The following is a 13634-nucleotide window of genomic DNA, read 5'->3' as shown; positions in this document are numbered from 1 at the left end:
TCTGCACCCTGTGCTTGTGTCTTGGCTTTGCTGCAGACGTGTGGAACGCCTCCGGGGGCCTCCTGTTCCGAGACTGAATGTGGCGGCCCAAACTGCAGAACTGACGGAGGAGAAAAGAAGTGTGGCGGGCCTGGCTGTGGTGGGCTGGTCACTGTTGCACACAGCGCCTGGCAGAAAGCCATGGACTTTGACCGAGATGTCCTGAGTGCCCTGGCTGAGGTGGAACAGCTCTCCAAGATGGTAATTCAGTGGATGGCCTATTTTTGTTTGCTTTCAGTTATGGAGGACCTGAAAAGGAGAAATCAAATGTTGACTAATAAGAAAAGGCAAAAGTTGTGAGATCAGGGAGATGAGGTTTTATTCCTAGGTGGGCTAAGAATTTGCTTATTTCTCATTATGATAATTTGAAATATCCATGTTAATAACCATGGGTCCAGGGTTATGAATACATCCAGCTTTTATTTCAATTGAGCCTTTATTCTTCTGAAGTGACATGAAGTATTAACTTCATGTTAACGAAAGTATGTATGTTGGTACCTGAGAAAAAGACTAAAGAACATCTTAAAAGGTCAAAAAACTGGGGGAAAAAATTGTATATGCTAGCCCTAGCTATGTAAGACTGCTGTATAGGAATTGATATACTGATTACTTTGTCTACAAAGTAGTATAGTTGAATGGGAGACGTTTCTAAAATCCATGATTCCAAATACTTAGTTTTTCGTCATCATTTTCTGGACCATTTATAGTATTCTCATCTTAGTGACATTGTTCCATGAGTATTTTATTCCCCATATATAGGTCTCTGAAGCAAAACTGAGGGCTGATGAAGCAAAACAGAATGCTCAAGATGTTCTGTTGAAAACCAATGCTACCAAAGAAAAAGTGGACAGGAGCAATGAGGATCTGAGAAATCTGATCAAGCAAATCAGGAACTTTTTGACCCGTAAGGAATTTTTTCGTTTTACTTTTAGACAGTTCTTCCTATCTTGGAATATAAAACAACTTTCTAAGAGTGTTGGAGAGGCCATTATTCAAATCTGCAATTTTGATAAAATCAGCTTCTTGCAGGGAATAAAATATTTCCAAAATTTAAAGTATTTCCATATTAAGAAATATTTTCATTTCTTAATATTTATGTACCTGTATGTAAATAATCTCTAATTTATGCAGATATAAGACATACTTGATGTGATACCCAAGTAGTAAGTCAAGAAGTCAAACATGTACTATGAGATTTGAATTTGGAACTTGTGTTAGAGAATACATGTAATGTCATTAGAACCTTAACTACAAGGATTTTTTTTGGCATTGTCCCCAAAGCTTTGTAATCCTATTGTTTTCAGGATATTTTATTTATGGTTAGATAGCTCTATACCTTAAGCATTCTGTACAGAAATAGAAAATCTCCAGGATTTGTGGTCCAGCTTATAAATGTTGCTGGTCACAGTTTGAGTTCCATCAGTGAGGATGGTTGTGGTCGCAAGTTAAAACTCTCAGCTGAAATGGATGTAATTAAAACAGAGAGGTCTTTTATAATACATAAGTTCAGTAGTAGCTCCATGATTCTGGAATCCATGCATTTCTCATCTTTCTGCTCTGTCATTTTAGTTAAGCGTTATCAACTCTTCTCAGCCCCGTTCCTCCTCCTCACAAGGTGGCTGCCAAAGCTCCACAGACACAATAATAGCTAATGGAAAAAGAGACTGCCTATTTCTTTATTGTATAATTTTTAAATAGAAGAAATCTTTCCCAGAAGTCTTTGAAAAATCATTTCCATAAATCTCATTGGCCAGAAATGAGTACCATGTATAGATGTCACTGATACAGTAATTCCATACAGTAATGGGATTACTGTAATTAGCAGGCTAATCAGTATTTAACTCTGAGCTGATAAGCTTACCTTAACTTACAGGTTGGTACCTGAACAAAATCAGTATTCTGTTTGTTAGTAAGGAAAAAGGGAGAATACCTTAATAAGTAAGGAGCCAACAGTATTTGCTAAGAATATCTTACGGAATATTCTGTGATGGTCATCATTCAATCATGTATTTCCCTGGGCTTTATAATTTTAATAGTCTTTCAGTTTAAAAAAAAAGATTAAAAATCATTGACATAATTAGAATTTAAACTCTGGTATTTTTTCATCTCTTTTCACACTTGACATTTGAAACTCCTTGAAGACAACTGTATTGACTCTTGCTTCTCTGACTGGATTCTCTGATTTCCTGAATCCAGATAATTTATTAGTGATTTCAACACTTACATCTGCATTTACAGCAGAGGTCTTTCAACTCAAAGTTTTGCCTTTTAGGATCAAGTTCCAGCTTTTTACCTTTGCCTGTAGAGTTTTCTACAACCTGAAACTGTTCACTTCACTCAACTTCCACATAACATGTTCTGCCCATACTGTCTCTCCATCTAGAGATGTTCTTTCTTCTCTCAAACCCCTCATCCTTCAACACCCTCCAGAGTCTTCCCTGACAACCCCAGCTTGTCACCAACTCCAGTAGTATGCGTTGTCTGCATTACTTTTCCTGTGTGTAGGTCTTATCTCCCCAACACAAATTAAAAACCCTTAAATAGGAAGTACCTTTGCTTGGTATAACCCCACCAGGCTGAACACACAGTAGTAGATGACCAATATGGTTGAAAGAGTGAACCATCTTTGCTTTTTACTTTTAACAGAAGATAGTGCTGATCTAGACAGCATCGAAGCAGTTGCTAATGAAGTCTTGAAAATGGAAATGCCTAGCACGCCACAGCAGTTACAGAACTTGACAGAAGATATTCGTGAACGAGTTGAAAGCCTTTCTCAAGTAGAGGTTATTCTACAGCAAAGTGCAGCTGACATTGCCAGAGCTGAGATGTTGTTAGAAGAAGCTCAAAAAGCCAGGTATCTGAACACAGTATTATATGCCAGTTAGCGGAGCTCATTTTGTGTATCTAGCATGGAGTAAAGTCTTTTCTTTCATCAGTGACATTTCTCACTGAGTGACCAGTGGGAGTCTCTCTGCATCACTTCAGCCAAGCTGGTCTTTAAAAGAAGACCAAGTACTTTTTTCTTGTTCACATGTATCAATAATATATCACCTTGTTCTTTTTACTCAGCAAAAGTGCAACAGATGTTAAAGTCACTGCAGACATGGTAAGGGAAGCCCTGGAAGAAGCAGAAAAGGCCCAGATTGCAGCAGAGAAGGCAATTAAACAAGCAGACGAAGACATCCAGGGAACCCAGAACCTGCTCACTTCGGTAAGAGACTGCAAGTCACTGTTGTGTATGGGAGAAAACACACTTACACATACATTTGTCAGAAAAGAAGCGCATCTGACAGTTACCTATGAAAATTCTTACAGCTGAACATCAAAGAAGTCCTTTAATAAATATGAACTACTCACTCAGTACAGATGCTAAAAGTCTTGTTTTCTAGGGGAAAAAAGGAGCCTGAAAACAAACATTAAACCCCCTTTCATTTGCATCCCCACAAAAAGCCTTAAGAAAGATAATAAGAGTTTCCAGTTCCTTCAAGGAATAAGATTCTATTTAGTATGAAACATATAATTAATTAATATTCAGTTTTAGAACATCTCCAGACGGAGAGACAGGATGGGCAGAGCAAGCTTTTGCAGCCCAAAAGCAACTACATAGTTAAGACTAGATTTATGAGGTGATCATTCACAAAAACTTTACTATAGTTTTGAAAACCACTGGAAAGCCAAAATATCTGCTTCTAACACCTAATTTTAGATGAACCTGATAGAGCTGTTACTTACCAGATGGTTCTCTGGTAAAGAATCCACCTACCAATGCAGGAAACATGGATTCGATTCCTGGGTCAGGAATATCCTCTGAAGAATGAAATGGCAACCCACTCCAGTATTCTTGCCTAGAAAATCCCATGGACAGAAGAGCCTGGCGGGCTACAGTCCATGGGGCTGCAAATGAGTCAGACATGACTTAGCAACTAAACAATAGAGCTCTTACAGATAGACAATCTGTTTATGCAGAATGCATGGGAAACTTACACGCAAAATACCCTTAGGGCCTACCAAATATTAAAGACGTTCACTAAAAAAAGAATTATTCACATGGATTTAGTGCTCTAGTCTAAAAACTTAAAACTCTGAAATTAGATGCTTACTTGCTACCAACCCCCCTTCTCAAGACAACAACCTGGGAGATAGTTTTTCAATCTGCTTTCCCTACCATTAGTTAATATAAGCCCATCTTCCTCTATTCCATTCCTCTCAGTAAAATGAAACCAGACAGTTCCTCAGCCACTGTAAGTTTTGAGTATATATAAGGCCCTTTCTTCGGGCTACTTAATCAAGTTTAGAAAAATTGTATTTTCCCACCAGACTATGTTCTAACCCTTTATCTCTAGGCTTTTCAATCTTGTCAGTGTGCTGTTAACATGTAAATGAACTTTAAGCGACTTAAAAAATGACTATTTTGAAAAGCAAAATGGAAACTATTAATCAAATTGTAGGTGAGATATTTGGTTTGATGATGCAATTTATTTAAAGATGAAACCTTGGAGGGTAGGAAGTGTTTCAGGTAAACAGTAAGAAAGAGAACCCCTAAACCATACTAATGAAAGCTTGACACAAACTATTCACTTACTTACTCTAAGGGTTATCTTCTAAGAATAACTACTCCCTAAGAATTGTTTTCTAACTAATGCGTGAACTCTCAGATCAAGAATCATTTGGTTTGAAATAGTCACAACTTTGAGCATATGTGTATACTGATCCATTAGTTATGACATTATTCTTCAGAGTTATTCTACAGAATAGAACCATCCTTGAAGATCATTTTTAAGAAAAACTAGGTGCTCAGTGAAACTGGTTCTTCTGTCATGGGTCAGGCTTACTTTGGCTAGCTTTAAAAAAAAAAAAAAAGTTTATTGATTATACTTTGAAAAGAGATCAAACATGGACCCTCCCCAGTTGCCCAGATGAGATACTTTTTCCCTAAATAATTCTTGAGTACTTACAGCTTCCAGTTGTAACTTTCCCAGATCTATGCCACGTCACAAATCCTATAGTAACTTTTCATAGTTTTACCATTCCTGGTTTCCAGGTCTTCATTAATTAGCTGAAAACACTCAAATTAACTTTGCAGGTGGCTCCCAAAGTGCTTTAATCTCCACTACTAGAACTTAACATTTACAGTGACAGAAAAAAAACTAAAATTGACTGGAAGTTACGGTTTCCCCACCCACACTGATTTAGAAAGTTATGTGGCTATCCCTTTGTTCACATCAGCTTCCTTGTGAACACTGTTTAGCCAGAGTTTGCAGGTGTCCTTAAAATGCTTTCCTGACACATCAAACTGCCTGGGAGTGGTTCAGTAAGAAAAAATTGACATAAATTTCAGCCTAGACTGTCAGAAGTACTGAAAGAATAAAATAGATATAGCAGAGACTATTTTGAAGTTGGGCACTTTATGTCAGCTTTCTTGAAACTTTTAGTAATTCTGTTGTTCTAGAGCAATGGCACAGCAGCCTTTTAAATCTTTCTCTACACTTGAATTCACAGCACTTGCTACCACTTCTTGAATTAATGGCCTGCTGAATATAACCCATTATATACTTTCAGATAGAGTCTGAAACAGCAGCTTCTGAGGAAACTTTGTTCAATGCCTCCCAGCGCATCAGCGAGCTAGAGAGGAATGTGGAAGAACTTAAGCGGAAAGCTGCCCAGAATTCTGGGGAGGCAGAATACATTGAAAAAGTAGTGTACACTGTGAAACAGAGCGCAGATGATGTTAAGAAGGTGAGTAAAGCTTTGTTCCTGCACGGCTGTGTGCACAAGCGAGCAACTGTGCTCCTCCAGGCCTTCCTTGGGATGGCCTTAACATGGCTATGCATCAGAGACATCTTGGGTGAGCTGTTTTCAAACAGCAGTCTTTAGAGACAAAGATGGAAAAGAATGGGAATGGATATGAAAATATCCATACATGAGATGTAGGCCCTCAAATCCAAACTTGGATAAGGGTTTAGAAAAATGAAATTAATTTAAAAAGCATATTGAACTTGTATTTCAATTAGGAAGAGCTTTATGGCAAACAGTTAATTACCTGGCTATTTCAGAAATCTTTAAAAGCAGGGTAGAAAATGCTTAAAGAATCCCTAACAGACAACAGCTAGTAGAGAACCATATCTCACCTCTTCTGTGCTCATTTGGAATTAACCACCTCTTTCTTCTCACTGGAAGGTACTATATTTTGCAGAGAAAAGTCTCAAGCCCCAGTTTTTCACTAGAAGCCAAGTTATCACTGGAACACATTTAATTTTTAAATTTGTGTTAGTAAATATATATCACTAAAGAAACCTTTTTAAACTTTTCAGGGGAGTGTTGAAATTCTTAAATGAATAGTGTAGGAAGCTATAAACTGAATGAAATCAAGACTTTTCCTAGAAGCTACTGTAGTATTTAGGCATTACATACAGGTAACTTCCCTATACCCTTAGTTTGGGAAAGAGAAGAGTAAGTTCATTGCCACATCTTTTTCATTGTGGGCTAGTTTCCTGCAAGTCTAAGAACATAAATCAGCCAAGCAGTCATCTCACAGGACATTCTGCATAAATATTAAACTTGATTACAAATAAACAGTAAAACCTTGACAATGAAATTCTTCTATAAATAGCTGCTGTTTGAACAGTGTTCCTAAAAAGAATGACTAAAATCTTACCCTTTTTGTTAAATCTGCCTTTTCCCTCTGGTTTCCTGGTATCAAGTCACTATCAACCCTGAATTAGTCAACGTTCCTCCCACTGTTTTCTGATGTCTAAATATTTGGACCTTGGCACACGTACCTTTGAGAAAAATCTATTTCTCTAACTCTCCTTCCATGAATTTCTCCTACAACACCTCCAAAGAAACAACCAGTCCCCCAGGGACCTACAGCAACTCCACCATGTCTTTGACATCTTTTCATTTTAAAAAATCATGTCAGGAACAAAACTCGGTCATTTGTAGAGATATGGATGGACCCAGAGACTAATACAGAGAAAGAGGAAAAAAAAAAAATGTTGTACATTAACAGGTAGATGTGGAATCTGAAAAAATGGATATAGACAATTTTATTTACAAAGCAGAGAGACACAGATGTAGGGAACAAACGTATGGATACCAAGGGGGAACAGGGAGTTGGGGGTGAGATGACTTGGGAGACTGGGATTGACATGACATATATATACTACTGATACTGTGTATAAAATAGGTAAGTAATGAGAACCTGCTGTATAGCAAAGGGAACTCTCTACTCAGTGCTCTGTGATGACCTAAATGGAAAAGAACCCCAAAACCAGGGGATGCACACATACACAGGCAATCCACTGTTGTACAGTAGAAACTACACTGTAAAGCAACTAGACTCCAATAATAACTGAAAAATACATAAAAGTTATGTCAGTGTTATATCTCACTATACCATTTCAAGTTAATGTCTTCAGTTATTCACTACTGTGTAGCCTGACACCTGAGTGCCTGTGGTGATGGCCTTTAATTCAGAATGCTAGCTGTGCAAGTCAGCACCACGTGATCTAAGGCTGCCACAATTATGTCACTGACACCAACACTATTACCTTTTTCTACCCAAATGTGGAACTGCAGACTCTGCACAATGAACTTGATGAAAAGTACAAGAAAGTAGAAAATTTAATTGCCAAGAAAACCGAAGAGTCAGCAGATGCCAGAAGGAAAGCAGAAATGCTACAAAATGAAGCAAAAATACTTTTGGCTCAAGCAAACAGCAAACTGCAACTCCTGAAAGGTAGATTTTTTTTTTTAAACTTGTTATTTTCTTAGAGTTTATTTAAAAGGTAAAGTACCATTCACCTGTCTCAAGCACTTAGAGCCTTATAATAAAAGACAATCCATCTTTGATTTTGAGATCATCATAGTATAACTGCTCAGACCTTTTATCTCCCACAGATTTAGAAAGAAAATATGAGGACAATCAAAAATATTTAGAAGATAAAGCTCAAGAATTAATAAAACTGGAAGGAGAAGTTCGTTCACTCCTAAAGGATATAAGCCAGAAAGTTGCTGTTTATAGTACCTGCTTGTAACAAAGGAGGGGGAGCTGTAAGTAAAAGATGGCAGAGGTGACCAAAGCAAAATAATTACCTTTTAAAAACTGACTTAATGATCTTCAAAATAAAACTCAACCTATTTAATGTTTTTAATCGCCACATTTTGTATGGACTTAAATAAAATACAAAGCTTTTATATAAATATATATTGAGTATATTTTTCCTGATTTAGTATTCATGAATTCCTTTAACAAAGAAGGCTATTTTCGCTGTAAAGATGCACTTATAAGCTCACTGACCATCTCCATGGAGATGCTAATTTCTGTTATGTCTATAGGCCAGTATCACATCTCTGTTTGGGTCATATCCTCCACAAATCCACCCCCAAAATCACCTCCCAAGAAGGAAGTACCCTGAGCTACCTTCACCATTTCAGTGGCTGCTCAGTTGACCCAAATCTACTGTAAGTATTTCTTACTCTAGAAAAGAGAACAAAAAAGCAGCAACTTTTAGGGAAGTGTTGAAACTAGAAAGGCATGAAACTAGAAATCAAGCACAGAAAAAGCATCAATAAAAAAACAATTGCATGCAGACTAAACAACATGCTACTAAAAAATCAATAGGTCAAAGAGGAGACCCGAAAGGAAATTTAAAACTACCCTGAGACAAATGACAATTAAAAAAAAAAACATACAAATCTATGGGATGCTATAAAAGCAGTTCTAGAAGTTCTTAGTGATACAGGCCTTAAGAAACAAGAAAAATCTCAAAAAAACATAACCCAACAAACAAAATCTAGTCAGCAGAAGGAAGGAGATAATATAAAGAAGTCACTACTAATACCACAAATTTACATGGTGACAACTATGAAATATTAATAAAGGAAATTAAAGATGATTCAAAGAAATGGAAAAATATCCCAATCTCTTGGATTGGGAGAATTAATGTTAAAATGGCAATACTCTCCAAAGCAATTTCAGATTTAATGTGATCTCTATCAAGATTTCCAAAGAATAGCAAGGAGAGATAAGAAAGCCTTCCTCAGTGATCAATGTAAAGAAATAGAAGAAAACAATGGAATGGGAAAGACTAGAGATCTCTTCAAGAAAATTAGAGATACCAAGGGAACATTTCATGCAAAGATGGGCACAAAAAAGGACAGAAATGGTATGGACCTAACAGAAGCAGAAGATATTAAGAAGAAGTGGCAGGAACACAGAGAAGAACTATACAAAAAAGATCTTCATGACCCAGAAAATCACAATGGTGTGATCACTCACCTAGAGCCAGACATCCTGGAATGCAAAGTCAAGTGGGCCTTAGGAAACATCACTATAAACAAAGCTAGTGGAGGTGATGGAATTCCAGTTGAGTTATTTCAAATCTTAAAAGATGATGCTGTGAAAGTGCTGCACCCAATATGCCAGGAAATCTGGAAAACCGAGCAGTGGCCACAAGACTGGAAAAGTTCAGTTTTCATTCCAATCCCAAAGAAAGGCAATGTCAACGAATGCTCAAACTACTGCACAATTGTATTTATCTCACACACTAGCAAAGTAATGCTCAAAATTCTCCAAGCCAGGCTTCAACAGTACGTGAACCATGAACTTCCAGATGTTCAAGCTGGATTTAGAAAAGGCAGAGGAACCAGAGATCAAATTGCAACATTCACTGGATCACAGAAAAAGCAAAAGAGTTCCAGAAAAACTACTTCTGCTTTATTGACTACACCCAAGCCTCTGACTGTGTCTATCACAACAAACTGTGGAAAATTCTTCAAAAGATGGCAATCCCAGACCACCTGACCTGCCTCCTGAGAAATCTGCATGCAGGTCAAGAAGCAACAGTTAGAACCGGACATGGAACAGACTGGTTACAAATCGGGAAAGGAGTACATCAAGGCTGTATACTGTCACCCTGCTTATTTAACCTATATGCAGAGTACATCATGAGAAACGCTGGGCTAGAGGAAGCACAAGCTAGAATCAAGATTGCTGGGAGAAATATCAATAACCTCAGATATGCAGATGACACCACCCGTATGGCAGAAAGTGAAGAACAACTAAAGAGCCTCTTGATGAAAGTGAAAGAGGAGAGTGAAAAAGTTGGCTTAAAACTTAATATGCAGAAAACTAAGACCATGGCATCCGGTCCCATCACTTCACAGCAAATAAATGGGGAAACAGTGGAAACAGTGACAGATTTTACTTTGGGGGGGCTCCAAATCACTGCAGATGTTGACTGCAACCATGAAATGAAGACGCTTGCTCCTTGGAAGAAAAGTTATGACCAACCTAGACAGCATATTAAAAGTCACAGGCATTACTTTGCCAACAAAAGTCCATCTAGTCAAAGCTATGGTTTTTCCAGTAGTCATGAAGGTGGATGTGAGAGCTATACTATAAGAGTGCCAAAGAATTGATGCTTTTGAACTGTGGTGTTGGAGAAGATTCTTGACAGTCCCTTGGAATGCAAGGAGATCCAACCAGTCAATCCTAAAGGAAATCAGTCCTGAATATTCACTGGAAGGACTGATGCTGAAACTCCAATACTTTGGCCACCTGATGCGAAGAACTGACTTATTTGAAAAGACCCAGAAGCTGGGAAAGACTGAAGGCGGGAGGAGAAGGGGACAGCAGAGGATGAATGGTTGGATGGCATCACCGACTCAATGGACATGAGTTTGAGTAAAATCTGGGAGTTGGTGATGGACAGGGGGGCCTGGCTTGCTGCAGTCCATGGGGTTGCAAAGAGTCAGATACAACTGAGCGACTGAACTGAACTATCAAGTTACCTATGACATTTTTCACAGAACTAGAACAAATCCTAAAATTTAATATGGACTCAAAAAGACCCAGAATTGCCAAAGCAATCCTGAGGAAAAAGAAAAAAATCCGGAGTTATAACCCTCCCAGACTTCAGACAATGCTACAAAGACACTACTACAGTAGTCAAAAAGGTATGGTATTGATACAAAGACATATGGATCAATGGAACAGAATAGAATCCAGAAATACACATACACACCTACCACCAACTTTCGACAAAGGAGGCAAGAATATACAATGAGAAAAAGAGAGTCTCTTCAGCAAGTGGTGTTGGGACAGCCACATATAAATCAATGAAGTTAGCATACATCCTCACACCATACACAGAAATAAAATGGCTAAAATGAAATAATGCCATTTGCTGTAATATGGATGGATCTAGAGATTATCATACTAAGTAAAGTTATAAAGAGAAACAAATACCATATGATTATCATTTACATAGGATGAGATGGTTACAGAAGAGGAGATAGATAGCCCATGGATGACCCACTGGACATGAATCTGAGCAAACTCCAAGAGACTGAAGACAGAGGAGCCTGGGGTGCTGCAATGTATGGTACAGCAGAGAGTCAGACACGACTTAGCAGCTCAACCACCACCACCATTTATATGTGGAATCTAAAATAGTATACAAATCAGCATATATATGAAACAGAGATAAAGAAGAGACATGGTTGCCACAGCAGAGGGGGCATAGGGAGGAAAGGAATGGGAATTTGAGATTAGCAAAGGCAAACTATTATATATGGGATGGATAAACAAGGTCCAACCGTATAGCACAGGGACCTATACTCACGATCCTCTGACAAGTCATAATGGAAAATATATATAGGTATAACTGAGTCACTTTGCTGTACAGAAGAAATTAATACAAATTGTAAATCAACTATACTCCAATAAAATTTTTAAAAACCAGAGAGCTGCCACCTACAACAGGGCTAGGGTTGCTGAGGGGAATGTTTAAATTGAGCCAACGTTTAGGGACACTGCTTATGCCAAGTGGGCAGGGCTACTTAAAAGTACAGAAGGATGCTGTCATTTCTCAGATCTTACATTATATTGTATTTAATTTCACAATCCGGTAACAATCAGTTATTCCACAGGACAAAGAAGATACATGGAACACAACTGTCAAGCCTTTTGTCAACCTCACAGCTGACTTGGCTGGAAACAGGCCAGGCCCTAGGTCACTCTCACACCCTCTCCTTAGAGCAAGGTTATTCCGTATTCCACTTAACCACCACCCACACATCTAACACAGCTGCATTTGAAGCTGGGCCCAAACAAGTTATGGTTATGTAAACAGCTTTAATTTCAACAATAAGGCAACTTTCTTCTGGTTCCAGGCATTTATTTGTCACTCTTATTTAGGTAGAAATCCTAATAGCTAACAAAGTGGTTGTACCTCCTCATCTACTGGAGCATCTAAATCTTTTTCCCCCTTGATTATAAGCATTTTACTTACAATTAAGTAGAAATCTTCACTACTCCTCATTCCTTTTCAGCCAACTAAAAATCTCATTTTAATTGAAATTACTAATTTTAATCAGCTCAATGAACTGGACAACTAACAGCCCCATCCTTTACAAGTCAAGAGAATACTTAGAACTTAGTACATAACAATGAGTGAACACTTAAAATTTGTTTTATACAGGACTTCATTCCCAGATATAGTTTCATTCTCATACTGAGTGGGAACCTTTAAAGTTGCATTTAACTATTATTTTGTGTCTCTACTGCTGCTGCTAAGTCACTTCAGTCGCGTCTGACTCTATGTGACCCCATAGATGGCAGTAGTCCATATTAAATTATATTTCACTATTCCTTAATCAGATCTTTCTACCTAGAGTAGAGGACACATTTGAAGTTTAAATAAATTAGCACTTCACAGGATATTGGGATTTCAGATTTTAAAAAGATTCAGAGATTGATTACCAATAATGGGGAATAGCACATTCAGACCAACACTCCAATAGATTAACTGAAAACTCTGAATAAAATATATTTTAAAAAAGTAAAGTTACTGGACAACAATCAGAAATAGGTGGGGTGGGGTGGAGGAGTACCACTCAAACAACAGCACTGGGTGGAATTCTCATTTTTAATAGCTTTTCACTTAAGGGCAAGTCCCAGGAAGTGGCAACTTGAGCAGAAGCCAAGTTTTACTGGTTAAGGAATTGGAGGACAGAGTTTGGGGCAACCAACAGCAATTGAAATGAGGGGAAGAACCCTAGAAAAGACAGGTATAATAAATTCTGCATACTCCTTGCCCAATCTCTGACTCACCTGTGCACTACATGTGCATGGTACAAACTTCAGGCAGCCCAAGTGAAGCTAAAACAACTGAGTAGAGATTTCAGCTGCCTTCCCCTGCATCCCACACACATAAAGACAACAAGAGTTTGGCATTCAATCAAGTTAACTGCTCACTAAAAAATTCAGTATTTTCCAGAGGTAACAGAATCCAGTCTTTAGAATGTATTGATTTACAGTGACCATAATACAAGTCAAGACCACTGGACATGTGAAAAAAAAGGAAAATGTGACCTATATGTAAATAAATTAAAACCTGAAGGTTATTAAACATTTTCCTTTAATCTCTGATCAACTGGTATCTTATTCTGCATAGCCTTCTGCTAATAAACTATATTCTCCAAACTTTCCTTAATATAGGTGTCCTTTAAATTGACATCAAGTGCACTGCAATTTGATGAATAAATGTGAAATGACTTATAACATGCAAAAGTCTCTTTAGTATTTAACA

The 13634-nt window shown here is 37.8% G+C and overlaps 1 protein-coding gene across 1 annotated transcript in view; it reads left to right on the top strand.

Annotated features, from left to right (window-relative positions):
* Nucleotides 1–8245, top strand: part of LAMB1 (laminin subunit beta 1) — a 74318-nt gene extending 66073 nt beyond the window's left edge. Inside the window, exons 28-34 of the mRNA XM_043871597.1 lie at nt 37–240; nt 799–943; nt 2686–2893; nt 3109–3250; nt 5599–5775; nt 7618–7777; nt 7939–8245. Coding sequence (XP_043727532.1) covers nt 37–240; nt 799–943; nt 2686–2893; nt 3109–3250; nt 5599–5775; nt 7618–7777; nt 7939–8075 — 1173 coding nt within the window. The 3' untranslated portion in view covers nt 8076–8245. The remainder of the gene's footprint in view (nt 1–36; nt 241–798; nt 944–2685; nt 2894–3108; nt 3251–5598; nt 5776–7617; nt 7778–7938) is intronic.
* The last annotated feature ends 5389 nt before the right edge of the window (nt 8246–13634 follow it).

Source organism: Cervus elaphus, chromosome 18 (genome assembly GCF_910594005.1).
Source record: "Cervus elaphus chromosome 18, mCerEla1.1, whole genome shotgun sequence".
Taxonomy (NCBI): Eukaryota; Metazoa; Chordata; class Mammalia; order Artiodactyla; family Cervidae; genus Cervus; species Cervus elaphus.
This window is presented reverse-complemented; position numbering and strand designations above follow the sequence as displayed.